General features: G+C 41.4%; 1 protein-coding gene across 2 annotated transcripts in view; it reads right to left on the bottom strand.

The window, feature by feature from the left end:
• Positions 1-1,545: 1,545 nt before the first annotated feature.
• ppm1h (protein phosphatase, Mg2+/Mn2+ dependent, 1H) overlaps positions 1,546-21,564 on the bottom strand; it is a 42,306-nt gene continuing 22,287 nt past the window's right edge. For both annotated transcript variants that reach the window (XM_063479262.1, XM_063479264.1), the window contains 7 exons: positions 19,822-19,934; positions 18,744-18,828; positions 18,412-18,530; positions 12,185-12,248; positions 10,218-10,325; positions 4,618-4,769; positions 1,546-4,277 (listed from right to left, as the gene is read on the bottom strand). In XM_063479262.1, the coding sequence (XP_063335332.1) occupies positions 4,130-4,277; positions 4,618-4,769; positions 10,218-10,325; positions 12,185-12,248; positions 18,412-18,530; positions 18,744-18,828; positions 19,822-19,934 (789 nt within the window). In that variant the 3' untranslated portion in view covers positions 1,546-4,129. The remainder of the gene's footprint in view (positions 4,278-4,617; positions 4,770-10,217; positions 10,326-12,184; positions 12,249-18,411; positions 18,531-18,743; positions 18,829-19,821; positions 19,935-21,564) is intronic.

Below are 21,564 nucleotides of genomic sequence, written 5' to 3'. Positions count from 1 at the left end.
TCACAGCTGCACAGATGAAGCATTGCACCGACAGGACGGTCAACCCTCGCGTGTCCTTTGTGTTATCAGATCCCTCTGCATGATTGTAAAAGGGGGGGCAAGACTGAGAAAACCAGCAGTTTGTCACGTTTAAGAAGGTGACGGAAGTGTTTGGCACCTTTGCAGACGTGTTCAAAAATAACTGAAATCAACACTGTTTCTGAAAGCTTATCTGTGTTGGTGTGTAGGGGGCTCGCATGATTATTAGATGGATTGTGAACAATGTTTAAAAAAAATCTTTTTAAATAATAAATATATAGTTTAATGTATAATGTTGAAGTAATAAACACGGATATTTAGCAAAAACTATCTCTCCTTTTGCCTTTCATTGACAAAAACTGGTTACATTCAGGCCTCTTTGGAAGGCAGCACTTTTTTTTCTTTTTTTCTTTTTTAAGGGCTGGGTTAATAAATAAAACTGTTATTTACTACCTTTATCCTCCTCCGAAAGGAGTTTTTCAAGGCCGTGCCCTCGACTGTCCCATGCGGCACTGCAGCGAGGTAACGCATCACCTTCTATTACAGCAGATGAGTATCGCACTCCGAGCCCACTCAGCATCTCCCTCAGATCTGTCCATGGGTGGGGTGGGAGTGCTGTGACCTTGGAAAAAACAAGCCACCCACAGGAATGACTGTGTCATCATTGTCGTCATCCAATCTGGACCACACACGCACACACGTGTGGAGAGTAGGAGTGGAGTGCCAGATCCGAGCTGGCCTGACTGGAGGAGGATGCGGTGCTGGCCTGTGGGGACCAGATGGCCCTCCAGCTCCTGCAGAGGACCCAAGAGTGTGAGATTCCCACGACAGCGCTTTAAAAATCTTCTGAGCGCGTTCCACATGCTTTCATAAAGGTGATCAAGTATGCAATATCTTAATATTGACATGTTGGAAGGATAACATTGGTTATAACAGCAATTACAGCTCCATAAACATAATCCTAGGTATTTATTTACTGTAGAATTACTGAGAAACTATAAAGTACAAATTTTACCAATAAAAACTGAACATGGAAAAAGAACAAGTTTAAATAACAGCAAAGACCTGGATGACATGGCTGCAGGACCTTGCTCAAAATTCCACACCCGTGTTAAACAGCATTATGCAGCAGTGCCTGTGAAAGGATGTCAGGAACAAATGGTCTTACTGATCAACGTCAGTGATACAACTCTGATGTCTGAGAACTAAACGAAATCCAATCTCCCCAACTTCCTGTGCACAAGAACACAGTTCTTACTAATGCTTCATTCGACACGATCCTCCTTTCATATTCCTGAATGTATATTTAAAGACAGTTGTTTTCTTTTGTTTGTTTGGGGGTTATTTTGGCTACATATTGGGGACTTTTGAGTGTCACAGCTGGGGAGTGGGGGAAGAGTGGGGTGGGGGCACTATTAACCAATCCAAAAACTGACACACACTTTCACTTTAAACATTTAATTAGTTTTGCCAGGTTTACTTTCCCTCCTGACTCATATTGAATGTTTTATTCAAGTCTCCTGACATGTTAATTTAATTTACATCCATGGTTTCTCAGGTATTTCAAGTATTCAGTATGACATCACCGGAGAAGGACTCAGCAAAAATGTTGCAGATATTCCTTTTAGCTCCACAGATGTTTGACTTGCATTGACAGAATTTTTGGGTGAAAAAAAATGGCCCACATTTCGTACCTTTTTTTTGGTCAAGCAATCAAGTACGTGTACGTACGTATTTTTCAAAAAGTCAAGATTACTTCCCTTGCAGCAGCCTCCACCATGAAATCTTCCTTGAGTTTGGCTATCGTGTGAACTAATACCCTTCCTCCACATTTTTGCTTCTGGACTGTCTTGACACAGTTTGTCAGAGCGGTGATGGTCTTATGTGGTGCAGATGCTGTCTCCATTAAAGTCTAAGTTCCAAGAAAATTTGTTGTTTGATGCAGAATCAGTTATATCCAGTATTCGATCGTATCTGATGAGTCATTTACATCAGCGCTATATCAGATCACCACGTTTTTAAAAAAAAATCTTTTCTTTCATAAAGTTCATCTGATACAGTTACCAAAGAGGCCAGGCCACTACTTTTCCCAATACTCTGAGCTGTCTGCCAAGTGCATCCCAGAGCCAGGATCAATCAACACCATTTATTTATTTTTTAAATCACTGAGGCAGCAGAGAATTGTGACAAATGTTGATTCACTACTTTAATAGAGCAGAAAAATGAACTTTTTAACATTTATTTTTTTATTGTTCCTATGGGGTTCTAAAACAGTACAAATCATGTGCGTTTTGGTTTCGGTAAGATATGCGTGACTTACAGTAAAAGGAAGGGAGAGTTTGTCTGCTGGAAAAGGTTATTTACATTTTTACATTTAAATAAATTTACTCAGTTTCACCATTTTCACCTTCAAAATAAAAAAAAAAGTACAATTTGAAATAAAATATGGAAACCCACTCCTTAACGTAAGAACTGTGTTGACTGCTCAGACACACAAGTTTAGCAATGACGGGTCAGATTTATGCTCTGAGGGACATCTGTAACATCAGCGTCGTTACAGGTACCTGTTATTTATACATTTTGATTTTTTTTTTTTTTAAATGAGAACAATAAATCTGAGAAAAGGTTCTATGAGGTAAAGCAGGGATGTCAAACTCCTTTTACATCATGGGCCACATGCGGCCCACTTTGATGTTAAGTTGGTCTGAACCAGCGATACTCCTCTCCTGTCAGTGTAAAGACATTTGACTACACATTTAATCCCAATTACTATAAGAAAAAGAAGTGCAATTTTAAATTTTTCTACATGATAAAGAACTCTTGCTGGTGGAAATGAGAGAAATCGGTCAGTGCAAATAAATAAATGTGTAAAAATTACAGAAAAAGCATCTGGTGGCTCATTACCCCCCGTGCTCTTGTAATTACAAAACTGAAGGTTTTTGTTAATTCATAGAAAATGTCTTGTTTTATTTTTATTTTTACTCATTTAAAAAAAAAAGTTGAGTGAGAAAACAGGAACCTTTTTGTTTTTATCTTTGTTTATCTGTTACATTATTACCGGTGTCTTATAATTGGCAATAAGGGAGATCTTCATAAGGGGAAATGCTATGTCCTCTTTCACATATCCCAAAGCCATCCAGTGGGCCAGATTGAGTCTTTGCCAGGCCGATTCTGGCCCCAGAGCCTTATATTTGATGCCCCTGCTGTAAAGGATGACTACGTAGCTTAATGATGGCACATGCAGCAGGTGAACGACAGCTTAAGGAGGAACATGTCTCAAACATGTTTGTTTTCCTTTGTAGATCTCAACTGATGTTCAAATAAATACAATAGTAAAGAAATAAGGAGCGTGAAATGTATTGGGCCAAAATCTTTTAAGTGTCACTCCACCTGGTAGTGTAGTCTTCATTAAAAAAAAAAATCTCTCCTTAATAGCAAACGCAGTATCGCAATGGTACAAATGAGCAAAAAAATGGCAACTGCAGTATTAGAAGTAACAGCCGAAAGTCAGCAGAAGGAAACCCATTTTTCCCACCCATTTCACTGGGAGATGTGGAAAAGTGAATGGCTGAGTCTGGCTAAGTTAAAAGCGTGCATGGAACAGAGCTGGAATGATTCATATTTACAGCAGTCTTTAGGTTTTGGGGGGGGGGGGGGGGTTAAACACTGTACAGGTGTTCAGCCAAACACACTTAACCAATGTCTTGTGTTTCAGATTATTTACATTTTCACATTATTAAATATTGTGCATTAGTTAGTAACAGCAGTCCTGAGATGTCATCATCTCATTCGAGAGTCCAGGTTTACAGGGTTTGCCCCCCGAAACACAGCTAAGGATGGCTTCCACGAGAATTAAAAAACAATATTAACAGTAATCATTAACAGCTCCTCTTATGATTGTTTCCTTTTCAATATTTAAAAAAAGGGAGAGAGAGAGAGAGATCACCCTGATTGAGGATAATCAGGGTGAAACTGAGATCAGGTTTTGATCTGAGCAGAAACAAAAGCACTTTTAAAAGGAGAACAAGGAATGAGGTAAAACTGCACATGTGAAGTTTAAAAGGTCAAGGCAGGGTTGTGTTTCAGCGATGGCTGCGGTTTCGTAGCTTGGCTAGTTCTGCTTGTTTCCATACATGAGGGGAATGATGTAGACAGAGATGTCATCTCCGGAGCCTAATCTGTCGTTGGCTATCCTCCAGCCTCGATCCTTCAGCACCCCCCTCGCTCTCATTATGAGGTCTTGAGCTGCCATTGTGTACCTGAGGTAACGAAAGTGAGAAGTAGTTACGGTGTCAGCATCACACGGCGATATTCAATTAAATAATGATCAGAACAGGGAATAATGGCAACGTGCAGCCATTGAATAAATGCCTCTGCCCACAGTCAGATGAAAACAAACAAAAATTAAAAAAGTAAAACCATTGAGGAAATAATCAGGGAATCCTGTTAATGAGCTGTTCTTTGACATCATTATCTGAATGTTTGGAAATTTGTGTAATCGTGAGAAGATAACAACGTTCACCCTCTCCAAACAAGACAGAGGTGAGAGGAAGTTCAGGCCTGTCTGCGACTGCAGCTGTGTGGGATGGGTGAACATGCCTGTGCTGATCGTCAGGGTCGCAGTTTGCCAGGAAACAGCCGACCGATTCAGCCACTTCCTGGTTGGAGAGGACGTCCCACAGTCCGTCAGTTCCCAGCACCAGAACGTCATCGGCTCCATGCTCACACTGCGCTAAAGGATAAACTCTGACCTGAAGTTAGAAGAAAAAAAAAAGAGAAGCAAGAATTGTAAAACTTTGCTGTTTGTACAAACCTTGTACACCCGTTACATATTTATACACAGAAAATATTGTATAGATGGTAAATTGTGCATTTTAGCAGTGTTTAACCTGAAAAAGCTGCTGCAACGCACTTTAATGTGCTGCACGTTCATCTGTTCAACATGATCACTCTGTAATTAGTGGACAACAGAGTCTTAAGCCTTAGCCATGGCCTCCTAGTGGTTATCTTTAATCTTGAAAGGGTAAACTGATCCAGATTATATTCTAATACCAGGGTGGTGAATCTGAATTACAGCAATAAGAGCATTTAATAATTTCAAGACAAACGGGATGCAACTTCAATACTTCAAAACTAACAGAGCACAGGATTTGCTTTGTACACAAGGCTCAGAGTGAATCCTGGAAGTTCATCTCTGTAACTGATGGCTCAGCTGATACTCTATTACACAACATACTGCCTGTCAGAGGTGGGAAGCAATGAAGCACAGACACTTTATTACTGTACTCGAGCAGAATTTTCAGGTAACTGTATTTCAGTGTTTATTTTTCTGACAACTTTTTACTTTTACTCCCCACATTTTAACACAATTACCTCTGTTTTTTACTCCTTGCATATTCATGTACAGGCATGTTATTTTTTAGTTCATGCATTTTCGGGGAGTCATTGATTGTTTTGTATTCGTCATTGGTGCTTATCGCATAGGATTCACTGCAAATCTTACTGTGCACATGATTCATTACATTATACTCAGGGGTTAATATGTTATAATATGTTAATAAGTTGTGATTGCAGAATACAGCACCTAAGTAAGTATGTATACTCCTGCTTAACTGACAAATGTATGCACTTTTGCCACCCGTCTTGGCTGTTTCATACAGGACATGTAGCTTCGGCACCTCTGCAGGCTGCTCTGCAACCCGCCTCAATCCCAGCTGTTTTTCTTTCTTCCTGTATCTGACTTAATCTGGGTTGTATCTGTTGTCACTGACGCCTCTTCTTTTCTGTGCTGCTGCTCTCCCTGCTCCTGGCTTTCAGTGTTACAATGCTTTCCCACAATGCAATACAGAAGGCAAGCAGAGGAGAAGCTGGAAATGGCGTAATAATGAAACATCCGATTAAAGTACACCATCTTAGTGGTAAATGGACTGGTTCTTCTATAGCACTTTTCTACTTTACTTGAGCACTCAAAGTGCTTCTTGCTTCAAGCCTCAGTCACCCGCATTCATACAAGCAATTTTTCTACGCCTAAGTGCTTTCTATGTCTAACATTAACACTCAGAGGGTAACTCAGGATTTACTACCTTGCCCAAGGATACTTTTTCATGCAGAGTGGAGGAGTCAGGGATCAAACCACCAACCTTCCGATTAGAAGATGACCTGCTCGATCTCCTGAGTATACTATAATGTTTGCTAATGGGTCACTAACCAGTGACTTAAGAAAACATGGATTACTGAACAGCTCCCCGAGTGGAGCTACGCTGGCCATCTTTTATACAGTCACTGGTACTGTTCAAAGATTTGACAGCTTGGAAACCAAAATTTTCATCTATCATTAGCGCTACATGCCAAGTCAAGGGATTTCCAATTTCATTGTTGTGCTTCAAGCAATTCTGGACCAGAGTGCTGGACCACCCAACATTTTTATTGACATAAACTACTGAGATTATAAGAAAAAAAAAAATCAATAGCAGCCACAGAGCACAAAGTAAACTGTTTTGTGGATTACCTGTACTGTAACAAGTCTCTTAGTGTGGATATCTCTACATGAATCTCTCAAAATATCAGAAGAAAAATTACTAGGATGATCTTTCCATTTAATCTCTACTTTCTTAACACATCCGCCTCCATATACTTGTCTAAACAATGTTGATGGTCTCAATCCTTCAAAGATATTCTGAAGCAGGGAAACTCGTGTTACTGTGGCAACTCTGGTGAGGCACAGTCTTTCAAATTACTATGGGCGAACAGAAGCATACTCTGAAACAGCAGGCAAAAATAATACCCAGTGGCCTTGGATGGCTTTTGTTTGGTTGCTTCAAGTAATTCTTTTGCTACTGTGGAGGCGTTGCCTATTCACAGCAGACACACCAACTTAGGCTACTTTAAAAACAGAACACCACACGCAAGCAGGGAGAGTCATTGTAAGATTATTAAAATGAGTTCTGTGTGGATCACAAGGCTCCATGTTGTGGGGAACCTTGAGATGAACAGTAAGTCAGGCTTTGAAAGAGAGAAACACAGCGAGACTATCAATCTATGAGGCAGCATTTCAATACCTCAAAGGAGATTTCAATGGCAACAAAGTATGTCAAGAAGAGGGAAGGACCCGATCCTCTGATTTTTACTCAAATACCCAAATTCTATGTCAAAATGACTCAAACTGCCAAGGTCAGCCTGTTTTATTAGGCTCTATTTATTTATTTTTTATTCACAACCTGAGAGAAGTCTAATTCTAACGTGACAGTGTGCAGGGAAAACATGTCCCCGCAGGACGTTTTCACATTCCCTGCAGGGCACTCTCCCACACATTTCTTTGAACATATAAACTAGTGGATGTCAAAAGAAGTGAATATCAGGAAAAAGTTCTTCCTTTTGAATGTTTGTATATCTCCTGTGAGAGACTGGTGGTCTATCCAAGGTGTACCCTGCCTCTCACCCTGAATTAGCTGAAAAACCTGAAGACGACGAATGGGTTTATTAAAGCCTAAGTTACTTTGATAGTGACCTTCAGTTTGTGTGTATTTTGGGGTTCATCTTCCTCTTGACAATACACCACAGATTCTCTATGGGGTTGGGGGTCAGGTGATTTTGTTGGCCAGTCAAACGCAGTAATAATTAGTAGTAGTCCTGGCACTTTGGCAGAAACTTCACACTGGAGTTTAAACACCTTTTCTCTCTATTCTTCCTCAAGACTGTAGGACCTTGATTTTCCCATAAAATGCTAATTTTACTTTCATCTGAAGAGAAGACTTTGGACCTCTGAGCTACTGAAACGCTTCTTGCTTTCCTCAGCTCATGTCAGATGCTTCTCCGGTTCAGGCATGGGTTTTTATTAGCGTTTCAGTAGCCTCTTTCCTGAAGACCATCTGTGTGTGGTGGCTCTTGATCCACTGACACCATTCACTCCTTGTGAAACTCTCCCAGTTTGTTGAATTTACTTTTCTTAACAATTCTCTGAAGGCTGCAGTCATCCCTGTTGTTTGTGCACAGCACTCTGACAACAGTCGTGCCTTTCATAGTGACCCTCTGTGACTTCACCCTTAAGCCGATGTTTATTTGTATTGTTATTATTTTTCTTCAAAAGAGGCTATTATGGCCCCTTAATGCTCAGGAATACCACGTCTTTCATATAGAAATCATGTTTTTATGCTCTATCTGGAAAACCCTTGACTACACTCATCTTATAGGAACATCAAAAAAGGAGGCTGAACTATGACTGAACTTTGAGTGCAATGAATTAAAGATCAAGAGAATGTGCAGGTTTTCATGACTACTGCAATCATGTGCAGTGGACTCCTTCTTGCAATCCACTGCACTGCAGGGACCATCAACGCACACGTTGACCGCACAGTTCACAGTGCCGCCTGTTACTGGCTATCAGCTGTTACCTCTGCGCTCTCGTTATATCAGGCGGATGACACAATGAGGGTAATATAAAACTAAAGAGCCCCTCTAAAACACTGCACTAATGTTAACATACTGCCACTCTTGTTCTGACTTTTCCTTTTATTCAGTTTTCTCTCCTCCCCTCCTGACACATGCTCAAATGCAAAGGATTTTAAACCCTAACCCAGACTTCGGCTCCCTTCCCCAGAATAACTTAACATATCTCTCAGATTTTAGTCATTCAGCAGTTACGCAGCAACAAGGCCAAAAAGGAGTAGGCACAGATTTCCTCACTAACAGTCCAAGCGATGTATGTGCCACAAGAGTGCTCTGCTTTCATCATTCTGTATTTGTGTACCCAAACACCCACTGTTTTATAGCAACAACTTTATGTAACCTGACGGAGGATAGATGCTGTGAAGTGACTGATGAAGGTGACTCTTTGAGAAGAGTGAGAAGGTAAAAAACAAGTACATTACAACTGCTAACATCCAGGTTTTTCTTCTTCCGCTTTGTGACAGACGATGTAATCATTGCATTTGATGCAGTCATGTGAAAAAGTGTAACCCACAGAAATCGTTCCTATTAAGGCAGGTTATAAACTCAAGTGAATGGCACACAAAATTCATATTTTGTAGACGATTTAGATTTTTTAAGTGGCTTTAAAATAAGTAGGTACATTTTCAGATTTGTTGCCATAGATTCAAACATCCTAAAGTGTGGTAGATGAATCAAAGATACTGTCTGGCCACAGTAACATTAGACCTGCTTGGTGAGACATGGGCAGCTCTGTGGGAGAAAAACCTCATACAAGCTATGAAGGACACGGATAGAAATGTTGTATTTTGGAGGTTGCTTCGCTGCCTCAGATACTGGGCACATTGCAGTCATTGATTCAAATATGTATTCCGCACCATATCTAAGAGTGTTAGGAGATAACACAAGGCCATCTGAAGAGCAAGGTACGCAATTTCATTAAAAGAGCACCTCTCTAACTGTTGAGCACAAGGAGGGAGGATCGATAAGGCCTTCAACTTGTGCTGAGGCCAGTGGCCGGGGGAAGCGTTTTAGTTTAGGGAAGAATAGATTCAACTGAATACCAGCTGTTTCAAAAAGAAAACCATCTGTAAAAAAAAGAGAGAAACTGAAGATGAAAGAGGATATGATGATGCAAAACAAACCTCAAAAGCCACAAAAGCTTAAGGCAACATTATCGGAAACCTTTATATATGTCGTACATACAAAACGGCCCAAGAGTTTCAGAGAATTAGTATCCTATAGATAAGAATTGCAGGAGAAAATCCACAGAAAGAACTGAAAGACTGCTGTTTACAAAATGCTTTTGTAATCTGTAATAGTTTGCCAAAGGACAGCCGTGCAGTGTGTGGCCAGTCTTTGCTTTGACCCTCTTACTTTGTTATTTTGAAACTGAAAAAGATGGAAACAAAAGTAGTGCGCTCACCGTCTCGGCTATTTTTGCATATTTGCTGTGGTTGTGTTTGTTAATATCACCGTTATCTATAGTCAGTATTTCAACGATTGTCAAATGTTTGGTTGTTCAGATAAGCCATAAAAGCCAACAACCTCCCATGGGATGTACTTATTTTTTCACATGACTGCATATCCTTGAGAGCCTAGAGGGTGGTAGAGCCTGTTCTTGTCAATACTTGGCAAAAGGCCCAAACCCACTGGACAGGTCGAACAGAAAGGACTCTGAATCCTTTTTCCTTCTTTGCTGTAAGGCAACAATTCTAACAACATGACCAAGGCAGACATAGAGAAGGACACAAAAATTTTAAACTGGAGCGTACCTCTGGGCAGCAGGACAGGAAGGGCTTAATGTAAATGTTGGAGTCGTGCACTTTGAGACTGTGGTCTCCGAGGCCTCTCGTGACCCCGATGGTTGCCAGTACGCGAGCCTGGAAAAGATCAGAGGCATTTAAAGCACAGCCCCCGTATGAGTCAAACAAAGCAGCAACAAACTCTACGAAAGGCATTTTCATTTCTGCCCATGACTGATCGTCTTATAATGAGTGAGATGTTATGTAGATGTTATCTAGAAGGCCACAGTGGAAGCCTTTTTAAACTCAGGTCTCCATTTTGAAGCTTGGTCATCATTTCTGCTCTTCGTCACAAACTGTAGAGATCGGAGAACCTGATGACACCATGACTGGTGAACAGTTTAGAAACAAGCCAAAGGTTTTGAGTATTTGAATCGCTTTGCTTTTAGGAAAATCTTACATCTAAAATCTTGCCTAAACCACCATGTGTAGAGCAGGTCGCACATAAACCAGGAAGATAGATGTCAACAACATCAGCCTGTGGTAATAATTCTACCATTCATTATAATTTTTCCAAATATTTGGAACATGTGGTTAACATTTGGGTTTGTTTAATTATGTCTGTGGGTTTTAGACTTCAGGCACTGACTGCAAAGTATTAAAAACAGCCCTTAGATTTTAAATTATCTTAGTTTGCCCAATTACTTTTGAGCCTCTGAAAATGTGGGATTCTGTATAAAAAGAGTAAATGTAGCACTTTGGATCAATCCACCGAGAGACAGACAGCCATTAGGCATCTAGAGCCAACTCAGAAAAACTAGTTAAACTAACCCCACTAACTACATGTCTTTGGTCTGTGGGAGGAAGCCGGAATACCCAGAGAGAACATGCCTCACAGCAACAGATGGTGGGTTCAAACCCAGGACCTTGTTGCTGTGAGGTAACAGTGCTAACCACTGTACCACCTTGCTACGCTTTTTTTTTCCTTTTTAAATCCTGCAATTAAAGCTGAAAGTCTGCAGTTCAATCACATACTGATTGTTTGATCCTCCCTGAAGCTGATTCATATTGTCTGGAAATCTCTACTGTACAGAGAAAGGACTTTTAGGCACGAGCACAAGAGGAGCCGAGTAGGACTGAGCTTGGATCAGTATGCAGAACGACGCAGGGAGAGTGTTTTAAAGTGGTGGAAAGGTTCCTCCAGCAGAGAAAGGGGTAAAACATCCTGGGATTAATTGTAGAGTGCCGGGGCCCAGAGGGCTGCGCACCAGGGGCTTTGAAGTGTTCTGGCGTTCCTCTCTCTCACTCTATCTAGCCATCCATCTCCGCTCCTCACTTCAAAGGGAGAGGACACGACGTGGGCACCGGCAGGTGCGCCGGGGTGAGTCTGAATGCGGTTGTGGGCACACAGAATACTGCAGTGGGGGACATCTTTCCCCTGCTGTCAGTCAAACGCAAATCTATTTTCTGTATGTACGGAAGTGAAAATTGGAGAAGAGCACGGTGAGAGCATATTCGGGTCTATCACACTGCTCCTTTGACCTTTTCAAGTCAAAAAAAAAAAAAGAGAAAGGCTTCTATACACCACTGCATGTACAGTGTAACTGAACGAGGGGGAAACTCTTGACCTTTTTTTCTGTGTCATTTCCCTTTTTTCAGCATTGACAAGATTTTGTTGGTGCAAGTCAGTGTTTCAGTATTGATATATTCAGTTAACATATGTTACCTTTCATCAGATCCATCTAATACACGACTCAGATAAGACCATCACATTAGACCTTTGCCTATTTTTTTTTTTTTTTGGTTTTTAAATTGGCTGAAAGACATAATAATAAGTCCTTGGAGAGCTCGTTTGTGCTACAGGTTGTGGAGGATTCAAAAAGGCCAGGAATGTCTCTACACAGCGATTTGGGTGATGTGAGGTCGGGTGTACCAATGATGCCCCGGTGAGCTTTGATTACATGCATGGCACATGAGGCTGTGGAAGCACTTCTTACCTTCTTCCCTTCACCGTAGATCAGGGGAAACTTTAGGTCATCTTCCTCTATGGTTTTATATGCCCTGTGCAAAGAATACAGAACACGTTAATGTTTTTTTTTTTCCTGTTTATAGCAGGCTGCATACACATGCCCTAGAGATACTTCACTTCCATACCCCCACCCCCTCTCCTTCCCACAGGCCCTGCTGCTGACATGAGGGGACTGGCACAGAGAGAGAAAAGGCAGAGTTAAAAATTCACACAAACACACAGAGATCCTTAGCTTAATTCTCTCACTTTCTTTTTCCCCCCGTTTCTAACTGATCCTGTGAAGGTATCCCTAGCGACAAAGAAGACGCCTGCACGAGACAGCCTAGGTGCACTGTTGGTTTTCTGCAACTGTCTGCGGCGCCTGCGCATGTACGCCTCTGAAGGTCTGAAAGTAAAGCAGCTAAAATGATGCAAGAGAATCCACACTTTCCATCCTCCTGTTCTCAGAGCACTCTTTAAACTCCCCCCCCGCAAACTAATGAATAATTTACCATCTTCACACTGGGACCAGACAGAGCTGCGCTGTGAGGAGGAAGCCTGTACAATGCTCGCTGTATTCATCTCAGATCTAAGAGATACACTTTTCACCTTTACAATTCGGAAAGTCGAAGTGAAGAAACCCAGCACTCTTGCTCGTGGTGCATGTGCTCCTATTCATCTGCGAGCAGCTGTACTTCACAGGAGCAGCTGTGTAACTTTACTGTACCAGATACATAACAAAACCCAGCCAATTTCCACGAGAGCTGCCAGGTCAGAGTTTTCCATTCAGAACTCGCACCAGGTGCTGTGAATAAAATTCTGGCTCTTGAGCGAGCGCTGACCTGGATGAAAATACAATTAGAAACACAGGTTTCTCTTTATTTTAGCCGTCAGATCACAGGGAGCGAGGAAAAGAATATTCAGAACTGTCATAAAAGCGGCTTAATGCGGATCGGGGGATGCTTTTCATGTAGGGAAATTTCCTGAAAATAAATGTTTAGTTTGAAAAGCTGCTAAAAAGACAAATGTTTCATTTGTGAATGTGACCCAAGTCTGCCCAGCACACCACAGTCCATGTACTTCAGATTAGCGGGGACCAGGATGGTTTCTACATTACTGCTGGTTTCACTCAGAGAGACCATATGTTTCCACCTTAGGCGAGCGCTACACTGCTGCACTCAGCACTTTTTCTTTTTTTTTTTTTCCTGTGAAAGCAAGAACTATCACAGAGAACACAGCCCACAAACACGGGAATACAGTCTAGAGCCTCATCTAAGCGAGGAGAGCTGTATTACCAAATAAGAGCCTTCAGAAGGATTTCCTCATCAGTTTCTTAGATCTAAAATAGCAGGACCGATGATACGAAACTTAAAACCAACTACCGAGAGAGGGTTCACTGTTTTTGCTAAAAAAAATAAAAAAAATAAAAAAAAAAGAAGAAGAGGTGCTACTTCTGCTGTGCCACTCAAAACTTCTTTTGTTTTACCGTTTCACCTTCAAGATTTGTTAAATCTCCTGAAAAAAAACAACAAACAAAAACTACGACACAGAGACACGCATTTCTGTCATTATTTCAAAGATGTCTTGGATAAAATCCCCAGAGCCTGCTGTCAGGGACGGCCTCTCCCTCGAGACGAGTGTTTACAGCGAATCCAGCCTGTCTGACTCGAGATAACAAGAGTGTGACAGAATGAGAAAGATACACATTAATCCTGTTATGATACCTGCTCCTTGCTCTGGGACACTGAGTTCTAAAAACGGCAAAGAAAGTTGCTCAAGGGCCGCACTGTTTGACCACACTGATGCCGACAGCTTCCCAGCTCAGGGGATGTTAGAGGTGGGCGAATCGAACCAGATATCAACAGTATCAATACTACCGCTGGAATTGGTATTGGTATCAGATCCATTGGGCTGTAGAGGCAGGTACATTTACACTTCAGATCTTCAAAAACCTCAAATCAAAATACATGAAACGTAAAGTAAAAATAAAAATCACAGGGATTTACTGGTGAAAATGGGTTCAGAATTGGCAAATTAATGATGATTCATCTCATAAATCTCCCCTACATGATCTGCCATTTATTGACCCTGTATTTACTTGGTATTGGTTCAGTATGAAACTTTGCAGTATTGTAAAGCACCGCAGGATGTTTGGTTGCCTGATACATTGCAGCATGTGACTAAAAGGGGGGCGGGTACACCAGGGAAAGAGGGCAGAAGATGTTGTATCATGTTTTCCCTGCAGGTGACTAAAAGGTGGACAGGAGGGAAGAAGGTGGTGTCACCTCCGCCCGCTGCAAAGAGGGGGTGACAGAAAAACATTGGCAGTGCATGCGCTGCATCATAACTCGCTTGCACACTGCTATATATACACACCTGTCAACAGATACTGAGGTGACATTGTAACGGGCCTGTGTCAGCACTGGATGAGTCACACAAATTAGTGCAATTGACAGTTGGTTTAAAAAAAAAAAAAAAAAAAACCTTTTTGGTCAACCTTGATAGATTGAGTGGTGCTTTCAAGAGCGAAGCAAGGCCAGAGAAAATGGCAGTGACCCAGCGACTCCTCTAATGCAAGCTGTAGGCATCAGTCATACCAATACAAAGCCATAATGGAAAAAGAAAGAAGGAGCAGATGGAGGGCTGGAAGACAGAGAGATTCCAGGCGGGCGAAATTAATACAGCACTTTGTGAAGTTTTCAGCACTATGGCTGTTTAGACGCATCGCACGCTATAATCAGGGAGATATCTAATCAGCCCCCAAATTCATTCATTCTGCAGCTTGACAACAACCCAAAACATGCATCCACAGTCATGAAGAACCATCTCTAGCAACAAGGAGGCCTGCAACAGATGGTCTGGCCCCCACAGAGCCCCGATCTCAGCGTCTTGGAGTCAGTGTGGGATTACATGAAGAGAGAGAAGCAGATGAGACGAGGCGCGTTTTCCCGAGATGCCTGGAAAAATCTATTTGCCAAGTACCTTGAAAAAAGTGTTTGCCCACAAGAACCCGGTATTGTTTTCAAGGCTGACCATGGTACTTTCTTTTTCTTCTTACATACAACACTCTGTAAGAAGAAAAGTATACCTTAAAGACTATTCACATCAGACTTTTGAGTGAATGCCACTGATACGACTGTGCTTCACAACCATTCACTGTCATTCATCCCTTTCCTCCTTTGTGACCAACACAACATACCAATCATCCTTCCTTCATCTGTTTATCGATCTTTACATCTTACCTCAATCCACTTACTTCTTTTTCTTTTTCCTTACTCCAGCCACCCACCCCTCTTCCCCAACCTTCTTCCCTCCCTCCACCTGCCCGCCTGTTTTACCGCAGCTTCTACATCACAGCGAACACGGCCGACTGCTCAACATCCATCATTCTGGGCAAATAACACAGCCTGCCATGCCGGCCAATGACCACTATTACAGCCTACGATGCCAACGCCAGAACCTCAATCTGGTCCAACTGGCCGAGGGAGGGGAGGTAAAGAAAGCGAGGGAGGGAGACAGAGAGGTGGGCTGCAGGCCTGTATGCCTTCATTAGACTGCAGCCTTGATCACGGATGCCTTTGAGGGAATTGGACGCCAGCATACGCCCACGCGCTCACAGCATGTGGGCACACAGGCTGCACATACACATATACATGCAGAGACAGAAAGCTGAAGAAAGATTAAAAAAAAAAAAAAAGATCCTCTCTCCCTATACAGCATATAATCTGCACCTATAGATGATGACACAGTTAAGTCAGAGCCATGCACTTCAGATCAATTAGCTACAGCAGCTGACAGGGTACTAATTTAAGACCCAGACTTAGTCCGGGTGAAATTGAGCCATAACTGGGTTATGGGTAGAACCTGATTAAAAATACATCACAGGCTGTCTCTGCTGCTCAGACAGTAAGCAGGCAGACTGAGTGAGAGTTTTGGGCCCAATAAGAAGTGCAGCCACTGACTGACCTACATCTGCTTCAACTGAACAGAGCCATAAAACACAACTGCATGGAGTCAAAAAAAAATATATACTGCTCAACTGTCGTCAGTCACCCACTTCATCCTCAGTTCACTCTTTCCTTCGATAGAAGTGTCTCTCCGGTAAATGTGTCTGCATAGCAACACGTGTAGTTTTCTAGAAACATTACAAAACATAAAACACACAATAATTAGCTCTGCCAGTCATTGCATGGATTCTGCTTAGTATCTCAGTCAGCTCTGGATTGAATGCTGCCAACGTATGTCACAGTGCAAGTGACACAAACGGCACTGAAATCCTATTTAAGAGCCCAGAGCATCCTGACTGAGATGTAGAAGTCTGATTAGAAAAAAGCAGGCTTTCTAAACTGAAATGCCTTTTCCACTCTATAGTTTGGGGATTTTTAATAAGGGATCATTCTACATATCAACCTAAATGATCTGTAATTATTAATAATGGATAAAAAACTGTTTTTAAAACTAGATTTAACTATATTACACGCTCTCAGTGTCAGCACAGGTTACCAGTTCAATTTCCTAAAACAGTGAGTCTTTTCTAAGAATTAGTCACACCTCAAGTAGAGCACCAATACTGACTGTGGTCCACCGCCTTGAACCAGATACGTGAATAATAATAATAATAATAATAATAATAATAATACACCTGCGCCTGCATTTCGAAACAAGCATCTGGTTTTGAGCGTTATATTTTTCTCATCCCCTCTCTCTTTACATGTGTCTGTGTGTGCTTGCATGCATGAGTCATTAGTTAATAAGAACACAATCATATCCACAAACTTCATAAAAGGCTTTCTGAAGGTCTTTCTTTGGATATTGGCTGCTTTTTCACTCATTTTCAACCCCATCCTTGTACCTGAGCATTTTTGGAAGAATGTTTTGTTCCCCTTGTTGAAACATTTAAAACTGACTTATGAATTATTCAAGCTTTAAAAGCGGTCAAATCGTTATCAGGATGTAAGGAGGAAGTCAGCTGAGAGGTACAACAGTGAGTGTCTGTAGCCAACTGTAAAACATGGCAGAGGCTCTGTCATGGTTTTTGACTTGTCTAGACTTTGATTCGCAATGCAACACCATTTGGAAAGCATCTGATTGGCTGAATTTATCAGCGTGGCAATGAACCCAAACACACCGTCAATGCTGTAAAATCATACATGAATAGCAAATCTCATAGGCTAGCCTCAGCAGAATGAAGACCTCAATATTATCAATATAAGGAGTGTTGTGTTTGCACGTATTTTTAATAAATCTGTAACCCAATTTCCTTTTTTTCATTTATAGAGCTTTGCACTGTTCTATATGTTTAGTTTTGTAATCCATCTTGGGTTAAGTTACCAGTTTAAATATGCTAAATTAGCTTTTTAATCATAAAGGTAGTGATGAAGACCTTACTTTATTTCTGAGTGTTTTTGAATTGTGGTAATGCTAGTTTAATAGATTGTTTTTACTTTTTCCAGCAATGGCAAAAGGTGAAGATTCAGCAGAGATAACTAAAAGCTTTAGTAGTCCTAAAAAATTAAATGATCTATCCTTGAACCCATTTCTACATAGAGAAAATGTAAACACAATGTTTATACAATATATAACCTTCCCTGCCTCCGTTGCTTTAGTGCCCTGGTCTCAGCTTTTACTGTTTGTCAATTCGTGGTTTTTATACATATTTTTCTATTTCCCTCTTTTTCTCTCCATCTGTTCATTTTTTATTTTTCTCTTTACTTTAGGACACAGAGCTAGGCCTTTGCTTTGCCCACTAACACACAAAAGAAGAAATACCAAGGACAATTCCTGACCTCTTTATGACAACTGATGACTTGAATGGCTTTTTTTAAGTAAAGTTTCTTCTCCCCATTGTGGCCAGTGGGAATTGTTAATAATTAAGTACTGACCTTACAATCTAAAGTTCCCAAGATGATTGTGGAGTGCTAATACATTTGAACTGAATTACTCGGTGAATGGGACACAGATGATTTTTTTATAGGGTACATTGCACAAAAATCTATCGAATGTAAATAATAGTCTAGGCTGCAGAGATTTCTCTCAGAAGGCTCATAAATGCATTCAACCAGATATGTGGCTAAATAACATTGACAGCATTTCTAACAAATGTGAAGGACTTGAGTGCAGAAAACAAACTGTTATCCTCCCAGGTGGATACTGGACACTGACATACATTCAATCAGTAATTTAGTAAAAAAAAAAAAAAAGTATTAGTTAACCCACCATCCTGACATGGTGAAGTCACGATACAGCATCCTCTTCCCCACCTCCTTCCTCTGCACTCTCCTTGGGAATTCCAGATGTGTAAACTCATTCCCTAATAAGTGGGGCTGCATATAGGCCTGTGATATGAAAAGAGAAAAAAGAGAAGAAGATTGACGTGCCCTAGGGATAGGAAAAACAATTCCATAGTCTATTAAGCTGGCAAAGAGAGCAGGCCGTGTAAGAGAGACAGAGCTAAGCATAGCTGGTGTCTCAACAGGAGGGGAGGCCAGCTCTGCTAATATCTGACAGCTGTGCTTACTAGAAAGGAGCTGAGAAAGGTTCTTTCTTACCAAGAACTGCAGTCGCTGCCTCTCTGACTCTGGTGTGAACTCTGCTGACATGGGAATGACTTCCCCAGACCGGATAATGATAGCTCTGAGGGAGAGGAGCAGACAAAGCAAAACTGTAGTCATCCAGGAAGGGACACAGTTGTTCCTGTAGGCTAAAGGGCACGAGAAGGTGAGCGAGAAACACAGAGACAAAAACAAAGAAGATTCTACAGTCTGCTACAGCAGGGGAAATCACTATTTTTGAACCTCTTTCAAATTTGTTAGTTTTCTCACATATAAATAAACAACATTTTAATGAAGAGGGGCAGAATATTAACCAAAAATCCAGAACAAATAAACACGTCACATAAAAGTTCTAAGTTAATTTAAAATGTTATTAAGGGAAGTAAGTGTTTGATCCACTACGGTCTGCTGCTACAGATTGTAATCTGTGTGGCACACAAGAACACAACCAATCAACCAAGCAATTAGATATACTCCTGATTATAGCTCATTATGTCCACAGACACCTGTCCACAGAATCAGTTTAATTCATTAAAACCTTCCCTCCACTGTGGGCAAGACCAAAGAGCTGTTAGACCATTAACAAGAAGCTTCATGTGAAGCTGACCACTGTTGGTGTGATTATTCGGAAAAAACTATCTCTCTCGGTCTGGAGCTCTTATGTAAGATCTCACCTCATTGGGTGAAGATGATCATGAGAAAAGTGGTGGATCAGCCCAAAACTACACGGCAGGAGCTTGTAAATGAGCTGAAGGGAGTTGGACCGCAGTCACCAAAGATGACCCAAAGATTACCATCCCCATAGTCAAGCATAGAGGTGGAAGCATTATGCTTTGTTCGTGTTTTGCTTGGGGATACTTATTTTAGTCAGTGACATACAAATCAATGTATATTTTTATGCAATGTGTTTTTTCTGGATTTTTGGTTGATATTCTCCATTAAAATAAAACCAGCATAAACACCAGAGACTGTTCCTCACATCCAAGCGAGCAACCTCACCAACTCAGCAGGGGATCAAATAATCATTTCCCCCCCACTGTATCTTACATATACACTCATTGCATGCGTATCACACCTGCTGTCCCCGGCATTCCCCACATAGAGGTTGCCGAGTAAATAGACGACCACCAGCGCTGTGCAGCCACCTGAGATGTTGTAGACCGCCTTCTCCTTTTCTATCTGTGAATCCTAAAAAAAGACAAAACACACAGAGACACAGACAGATTACTCTACTGATGACGAGGACACATAATCCACAACTGATCCTCTGCACACCGTCATGTTTCTAATCACCACAGCTTTGAAGAACTGTTTTTCCCCATACAGCTTAAAACTGATACTGAGTAAAATATTGCCTTGATACTTAAATCCTGTCATGATGCCATTATTAATTATAGCACCATAATGAATTCATTTATCAAGAGTGCCATAAGTCAAGGAGCAATAAAAAATAATGGAAACCAAAAAGGACAGATGAGAAAGTTTGGAGGGGCCCACTGATTATTACACCAGCTAATTAGCCCAGATTAATTTGGTGCTAATTAAACCAAAAATGATTTGAAGAAAACCGTGCCGTCAGTTCATCCATTAGATGAATAATTAACCTGTCACTGAATTAATCAAAGCACTAACGTAAATTTGAACCAAGCCGCTCAGACTGCATTTAACCCTTTTTTGTGCTCTCCGCGTCCGTCTGCTGGTCTGCTAGTAACGACTCCTCTGTTTTTTTAAATCGCACTACAGAAGCGGAAAGATATTTCAGGGAAACGAGTGACCCCATCAGGCACCTCATTCCCATCCCGGCGTCACTATCAACAGACTGAGTGGGGCCGATAATGTTGGCAAACACATTTGCAGCAAGTCCATCCCCAGCACGTTTTTCCCATGAGGGATGTCACCCCTTACTAAAGCGTATCGCCCTCTGCTCTGCCGCCGACGCCCTCCATCTGAATACGACTCTGTAAGCGTGCGAGCATTGCAGTGCGAGCAGTGTGGTTCTCTGACAGGAGACAGGAGTGGAATGCAGCGTGTGCGTACTCTGTGTGCATAACTATGTGTTCGTGTCCAGATGTAAGATGCATTAAGTGTGAATCTGAGTGCGCGTGTGTGTGGGTTGCACTCCAGCAGACACTCCTGGGGGTAGGGGGCTGATAGAAGGGGTTGGAGGATAGGAGGGGTGAACAAATGTGTCCTTCACCCTGGATGAATTATGAATCCATAGCGAGCTATGCATATTTATCCTTGCTGTATCCAATACCTCTTGCTGCAGGCAAGTCTTCAATAATGAAAATGTCTGCATAAACATCTACACCTTTCTCCTGTGCGCCTGAGCCAGGAAGAAACAACTGAGCTTTAAACCAGAAGGCAGACAAAAAAAAAGAAAGAGGTAGAGCAGTTCAACGCTCATACATGCTCATCTCTTTATACCATACTACTATAAATGCTGAAGCGCTTTTTGCACAGCCCTGCATCTTTATTGTTTCCTGGAAGGAAGAAAAATACCATCAAGTAATACTGGTAGGTCTGACATCCCTCAGTGTCACATCAGTCGTGCAACATATCAACAAACTAGCCAACATACCAACAATTAAAGGGACATTAAGTGAATTAAAACAAATTTAATCTGACATTCTAACAAGGAGAGTCCAACCAGAATTAAGCAATTGTTTCCCACTTCAAAGTACAGCAAGTATACACAAAAGGTATCGTACGATTCACGCCTATATCGCATCAGACAGCTGAATCTCAACTCAGTGAAACACAACTGGGAAAACATTTCATAAAAAATCTTTTAGCTGTACCAACCCATCAACCAATC

Source organism: Pelmatolapia mariae, linkage group LG7 (genome assembly GCF_036321145.2).
Source record: "Pelmatolapia mariae isolate MD_Pm_ZW linkage group LG7, Pm_UMD_F_2, whole genome shotgun sequence".
Taxonomy (NCBI): domain Eukaryota; kingdom Metazoa; phylum Chordata; class Actinopteri; order Cichliformes; family Cichlidae; genus Pelmatolapia; species Pelmatolapia mariae.
The sequence above is the reverse complement of the archived record's forward strand: the minus strand, read 5'-3'. Positions and strand labels throughout refer to the sequence as shown.